The sequence below is a fragment of the Arachis ipaensis genome, chromosome B03 (assembly GCF_000816755.2).
Source record: "Arachis ipaensis cultivar K30076 chromosome B03, Araip1.1, whole genome shotgun sequence".
Classification (NCBI taxonomy): domain Eukaryota; kingdom Viridiplantae; phylum Streptophyta; class Magnoliopsida; order Fabales; family Fabaceae; genus Arachis; species Arachis ipaensis.
This window is the reverse complement of record NC_029787.2, coordinates 132,007,952-132,014,148: the sequence shown is the minus strand read 5'-3', so window position 1 is coordinate 132,014,148 and position 6,197 is coordinate 132,007,952. Positions and strand designations below refer to the sequence as shown.

General features: G+C 38.5%; 1 protein-coding gene across 2 annotated transcripts; it reads right to left on the bottom strand.

The window, feature by feature from the left end:
• LOC107631490 (copper-transporting ATPase RAN1) lies at positions 160-6,197 on the bottom strand. 2 transcript variants are annotated; one of them, XM_021119941.1, is made up of 9 exons: positions 5,717-6,197; positions 4,966-5,589; positions 3,901-4,330; positions 3,057-3,382; positions 2,406-2,464; positions 1,959-2,301; positions 1,443-1,640; positions 1,081-1,353; positions 160-793 (listed from the first exon to the last, which is right to left on the bottom strand). In XM_021119941.1, exons 1-9 carry the CDS (start codon positions 6,017-6,019, stop codon positions 317-319), a joined length of 3,033 nt encoding a protein of 1,010 aa, XP_020975600.1. In that variant the 5' UTR covers positions 6,020-6,197; the 3' UTR covers positions 160-316. The 2 variants fall into 2 exon arrangements, with proteins under 2 accessions (XP_020975600.1, XP_016190436.1); XM_016334950.2 differs by having other exon boundaries at positions 1,081-1,338; positions 5,717-6,194.

Genomic DNA, 6,197 nt, shown 5'->3' with positions numbered 1-6,197 from the left:
GCCTTGTTAGAAGGTGTGTCCGGAAACAAATCCTAGCTATGATTAGAAAGTTGTTATATGGAACCCATGGGAAAAGAAAAAAGGGTGTGTTAGGGTCTTGACAAAGAAAAAGAAAAAAAAAAAAGAAAAAAGAAAAAAGCAAAAAGCAAAAAGAAATGATGAGAGCGATGAAAATACAACTGCATTTACAATGAATTGGCAACTACAATTACAATTACACTCCAAGGAGCCCAGAAGAAGATTGATTATTCACAAAATTGGAATACTACAAGGGTCAAACTCATTTGTACCCTCTAAATCTACGTATTATTTATAATTATTCTACAACTATTTCAAGTATTGCGGTAAGTCTGGGTTTTCTATATCTTCTCAAAAGCAAAGAAGAGCATACAACACTTACAGAGGAGAGAGCCATGCATGCACCAGCAACCCACGGTGGCAGCTGGATCCCCAGAGAAGGGAAAAACACCCCCGCAGCAACTGGTATTGCAATAACATTGTAAGCCATGGCAAATACATAGTTCAATCGAATACGAGAAAATGTCTTCCTAGAAAGATCAATGGCTGTGATCACATCTTCCAAGTTATCTCTCATCAGCACATAGTCAGCGGCTTCTATTGCAATATCAGTCCCAGCTCCAATTGCCAAACCAACATCTGCAGCGGCTAATGCAGGAGAGTCATTGATGCCATCACCCACCATTGCTACTATGCTCCCATCCTTTTGAAAGGATCGAACAACATCCGCCTTTCCTGCCGGCATAACCTCTGCCCTCACATCTTGAATTCCAAGCTGCCATACAAAACAAAATCGATTTTATCCAGTAAAGTTCATGTTACAAAGTACAAACTTAAAAGCATACTATTTCTTTAAAGTTTAAACTATTACGCTGGCAGTTATGATCAAGAAAAACAACTGTGTTCCACTACAAAGTACAAACACCAAGACTAATATAATCTATGCAAAGATATTGGTTTTCTTTGAACAAGCATAGCCAAATACCCTTGAAACCACACTCAATAGATATAACAAAAAGCTTTAACAGCCAAGAAAAACAAGTTATAGAAACATATACATACCTCCTTTGCAACAGCTCGAGCTGTTCTCCAATTGTCTCCTGTAACCATAACAGGTATGACTCCCATTTTATGGAGGCCATCTATAACAACAGAAGCTTCTCTCTTTAGTGGGTCTGCAACACCTAACACTCCAGTTAGAACGTCATCATATGCTACCAGTATTCCTGTCTTTGCACTTTCTTCAAGCTCTACCACAAAATTTTCCACTTCAGTGGAAATATCTATACCATTTTCTGACAGCAGCTTTCTGTTACCAACCTGTTCAGGATAATACTGCGTCAAATAAAAAGCTTAAAAAAACAAACAAATTCCACAGTTCTATGAAGTTAATGATAGTTAAATAGCAATGACCGAGAAACTACCAAAATGCGCTTCCCATCTATAAAGCACTGGACACCTCTTCCTGGGAGAGCAGAGAAATCTGATACATCATGAAGCCACCCAGAATTTAATTCCTTCGCATCATTCAGAGTACCATTGGTAGTAGAGGACTCATCAAAGAAATGAAAATGGCGTGCATATTGTAATATTGCTTTTCCCAATGGGTGTTCACTGCTAGCCTGAAAAATAAGAAACAGAGAATTAGAACAGGTAGATTCCTCCTACAAGAAACAGAAGGGTGAAACCTTCTGACAAATCAAATAGTCAGAAATGAATAATCTTTCCTAAGATTGTACTTAATCTATTTTCAACAATCTAGAACATTGTAGGAAAAGTTGATTTGTCTGTGTCAAGGAGGTGGAGAAAATACAAAATATAACCTAGTGGTCTTCTATAGCTGCATGAATGGATGTAGGTCCAAACCAAGTATCTGACAACACCGTTGACAGAAAATAAGATTCAGAAAGTAATATTATCATTTAGAAATTGGAAGTCACCTCAGCAGAAGCCACCAGTGTAAGAAATTCTCCTCGCTCCATTCCTGTGAACACCTTGACAGTAGTAACAGTGGCTTTCCCTTGAGTTAGAGTGCCTGTCTTATCAAATATAACATACTTCACCATCTGAGCCCTTTCCAAGGCATCTCCTCCTTTAATTAACACACCATTGTTAGCCCCAACCCCTGTTGCCACCATGACAGCAGTTGGTGTTGCCAAACCAAGGGCACACGGGCATGCAATCACCACAACAGATATCGAAAACATTAGAGCAAAAACGAAATGATTTCCATTTTCTGGTAGCCATTCTTTTGGGTAAGCTTCAAGAGCCCCAGCAGTATACCTACAATTAGTCAAAATATTTAGAGAAAGTAGGGATGAGCATTCCAAATTCCTTGGGAATCAAGTTTTTATTAATATGACAAAAACTAGCCAATTTAATCTTACCAACACAGGAATGTCAATAATGACAAAGCCACAACAGTAGGAACAAATATGCTTGCTACCTGCAAATCAACAGAATGCAACATAAGTTCGTATCTTATATTCCTTCAATCATTTGTGGACCAATCCACTTATGTGAATGATCCAGATGACAGGATGAAGATAATTTTTACAAACTTATAAGAACACAAAAGAAAAAGCTCCTCCAATTTGGTATAAAGCCTAAACCTCAAAGTACTAAATTCAATGACATTCAAATTTTACAAATAGTTCTGTAGGAGATTCTTCTGCTTTAGTGATCAAAGGTGAGGCATTTAAATATTGACCTAACTAGACAAGCTTAATCAAATCTTGGCTGAACTTGCAGCTTCGGAAAAGTAAATGCTGACTCCTTGCTACTCAATGCAACTCTTTTAGTTACAATTTATATGAAATGGCCAACCGATTTAAGAAAGTTAAATCATGTGGTTTTCATTAACCAGGACATCTAGAAACATGAAAATTTTTACTTTACTTCGGAATTGATTCTTGAGCTAATACTGTCTTTATGCTTTTGAAGCAAATGCTATTTTATTCTATGAATAAATAACTGTGATATAAAAGTAAAACTTCTAGAGAATAGAAGTCACTCAAGTGCACAACCAGACTACTTACATAATCAGCAAACTTCTGAATGGGAGCTTTGGACATCTGGGCTGTCTCCACCAAACTAATTATCTGACTCAAAACTGTATCGGATCCTACTTTAGTTGCTTGAATGTGCAGGACACCATGTGAATTAATTGTACCTCCAATAACTGATGCATTGAGCTCTTTCAAAACAGGTACAGATTCACCAGTCACCATGCTCTCATTTACATAACTTGAGCCCCACTTAACAATACCATCAGCGGGAATCTTTGTACCAGGAAGAACTTTTAATGTATCACCAGGTTCAATGAGTAAGGAGTCTATTTCCCTTTCCTCAATTAATTTACCACCTAGAAAATAAGATAATTATCAGCAAGTTATAATCTGATGTTGCAATAAAATGTGGAACATGATGAATCAAATAACCTATATTAATGAGTTTTAAAATGGAAAAAAATGAAGAGTAAATACCTAAATTGGTCCCTAACAAAACCCGGATTGGATCCCAATAAATTTTATTACTCTAATAGGTCTCTGATAATTACTCTCGTCAAACAAATTAGTCCCTATATTTCATAAAAATTTTAATATTCGTATTGGATAAATAAGTCCCAAACAAATTTTATTATAAGAAATTAGATTTTAAAAAATATCATTACAAGACAAATTAATCTCCCTTATGGAGGGACCAGTTCCATCTAAAATTCCTTCGAGACTGATTTGGTGTTTACTCAAAAATAAAAAAAATAAAAGAAGAAGCCATTTTTCATGAAATAAAATATAAAGATTAGCTGTAAATGGAAACAATTTTATGTGTCCTTTTTGTCAAGAAAATAAGAATATAAAATGAAAAGAAAATGATGTGCACCTTTATCTTTTACAATCAATAAAGCAGTTGCAGGAGCAAGTTCCACTAACTTCTTAATGGCATCAGATGTCTTTCCCTTGGCAAGGCATTCCAAATACTTGCCCAACAATACAAATGTTATGAGCATAGCACTTGTTTCAAAGTATGTTGGAGACCAAAATCCAGTAACAGCACCATACAGAAGAGCACAAACAGAATAAACATAGGAGGCTGTAGTTCCTAAAGCAACCAGGACATCCATGTTTGTTGAACCATTCCTAAGAGCCCTGCCCGCTGCAATGTAGAAGCGCCTTCCAATCACAAATTGGATAACACTCACTAATGCCCATTTCAACCAATCACCCATGAGGAAAGGTCCACATCTCCTGAGTAATAAGGAGTATATGAATGGTATGTGAGGACAAACTACCCCCATGAAGAAGAGAGGAACCTGAACGAAATACATCAAGCAAAAATCAATTTGAAATATCAGACAAGAACATGAACAAAATAAGGGTGTTAACACATTATACACGACCAATATTCGACAATAACAAGTCACCATTTGCTTTGATTATGTTTCTATGAAGAACAGAGAGAATGACATCACGGCAGAATACTGCTTTCTTTATATGAAACTTCTGTACAAACTAATGCAACCCTTAGAATAAATAAATGGAATTTGACAAAATATAGAATATAAAAGGAAGATTCGACTGATACTAATGTACCATGGAAATAGAAACCGCAGCCACCGTATGACTTGGAATCCCTAGCTTCCCGTCTCTTCTCTAAAGCCACCCTATGTCCCTATGTCCCTATTGATCCCAAGCACATTACATTACTAGAAAATTAACTCCTAATGTTTCTCCACCAATGCATTTTGTGAAGAAATATCTGTTTATGCATGTCATGACTCACGAGTATCCGTTCAATCATCTAACAATGATTATGAACATGATTTCACACACCTATAGGAATATGGATGAAGAAACAGATTTTAAAAAAACAAAAAAAAAGAACTAAGCAACATGACTCCAACATAAAACATTGGCATACAATAACTGAGACGGAAGAGATACTCACACTAAGAAACAGGCTGGAAGTGAAAAGCCGAAACATAGCTGAGCTCTCGGCACCATCTGTAGAAGCCATTCTGGCATAAGGGTTCCTAACATTCAACCTAAATTTCCCTTTACTCCCAAGCTGGATCCCATCGACAAGTGATCGAGGCCTAATAACTTCGGGATCAAACACAACATCCAACTCATTCGACACGATGTTGAATCGGAACTGCCTCACACCTTTCATCCTACTCAGCATACCTTCCAGAACCTGAGCATCACCCAAACTGTACACACCAACAACACCTAGCACCACCTTGTCCTGCTCATTGCTCTGCACAAACGAAGCCTCGAACCCAGCATCTTCAATCGCACGGACGATCTCATCCTTGCTAATCACATTTGGATCATACTCAACCTCACCTAACGAAGTAGCCAAAGCCACCACAGCCTTCTTCACACCACCGAGGTCCTTGAGGATCCCTTCCACGGAGTTCACGCACGCCGCACACGTCATCCCCGTGATGGTGAACTGTCCTACAAGAGTAGCACCATTTGGCTTCGTTCCAGACGCGCTTTGTTGAGGTTCCGTCAAAACCTCGGCTTCGAAACCTGCATCTTCAACCGCATTCTTAATGTCTTCATCCTACGGTTTAAAAACCAACGCAACAAGTTCCAAAGCAAAAGATCAGTAGCTATTAGCTAACAAAAAAGAAAGAAATTCAGTTTCCATAATACAAAAATATTCAACTAGCTAGCTAGCTATAACTAACCTTGGCGAGGCTCGGATTGAAAACGACGTCGGCACGGTTCTGGAGAAGTGCGACGGAAGCGGAAACGACGCCGTCAAAGGACATGAGAGCGGATTCGACGGAGTTGGAACATGCGGCACAGGTCATGCCGGTGACTCTGACCTGAATCCGCTTCGTTGATGTTGTTGCTGCTGCTTCAACGTCGTCCTTATCGTAGGAATCGAGAAGGCGAACATCTTCGAGGTCACCGGAGTCGTCGGCGGCGGCGGCGAGGGAGGTTTTACCGGAGGGAGTTAGCTGAATGTCTCGGACACTCGGCGCCATGATGAGGAAGGTGCCGAGGGGAATGCAAAGCGAAAGAGATTTATAAGATTTCAAAAAGCAAAAAAATGGAGAGAAAATTTGGAACGGAATTTGCAGAAAGAAGAGAAGAAAAATGAAAGAAGAGAAAAAGAAAATAACTTTTCCGAGGGAGATGGGTGAGACAGCAATTTTTTAACTA

Bases quoted from the DNA above. Each gene is read 5' to 3' on its own strand.
- LOC107631490 (XM_021119941.1), bottom strand. From the start codon at position 6,019: ATGGCGCCGAGTGTCCGAGACATTCAGCTAACTCCCTCCGGTAAAACC. The intron at 5,590-5,716 runs GTTAGTTATAGC...TTTAAACCGTAG, and splicing joins TCAATCCGAGCCTCGCCAAG to GATGAAGACATTAAGAATGC. The intron at 2,302-2,405 runs GTAAGATTAAAT...GACTAATTGTAG, and splicing joins TTATTGACATTCCTGTGTTG to GTATACTGCTGGGGCTCTTG.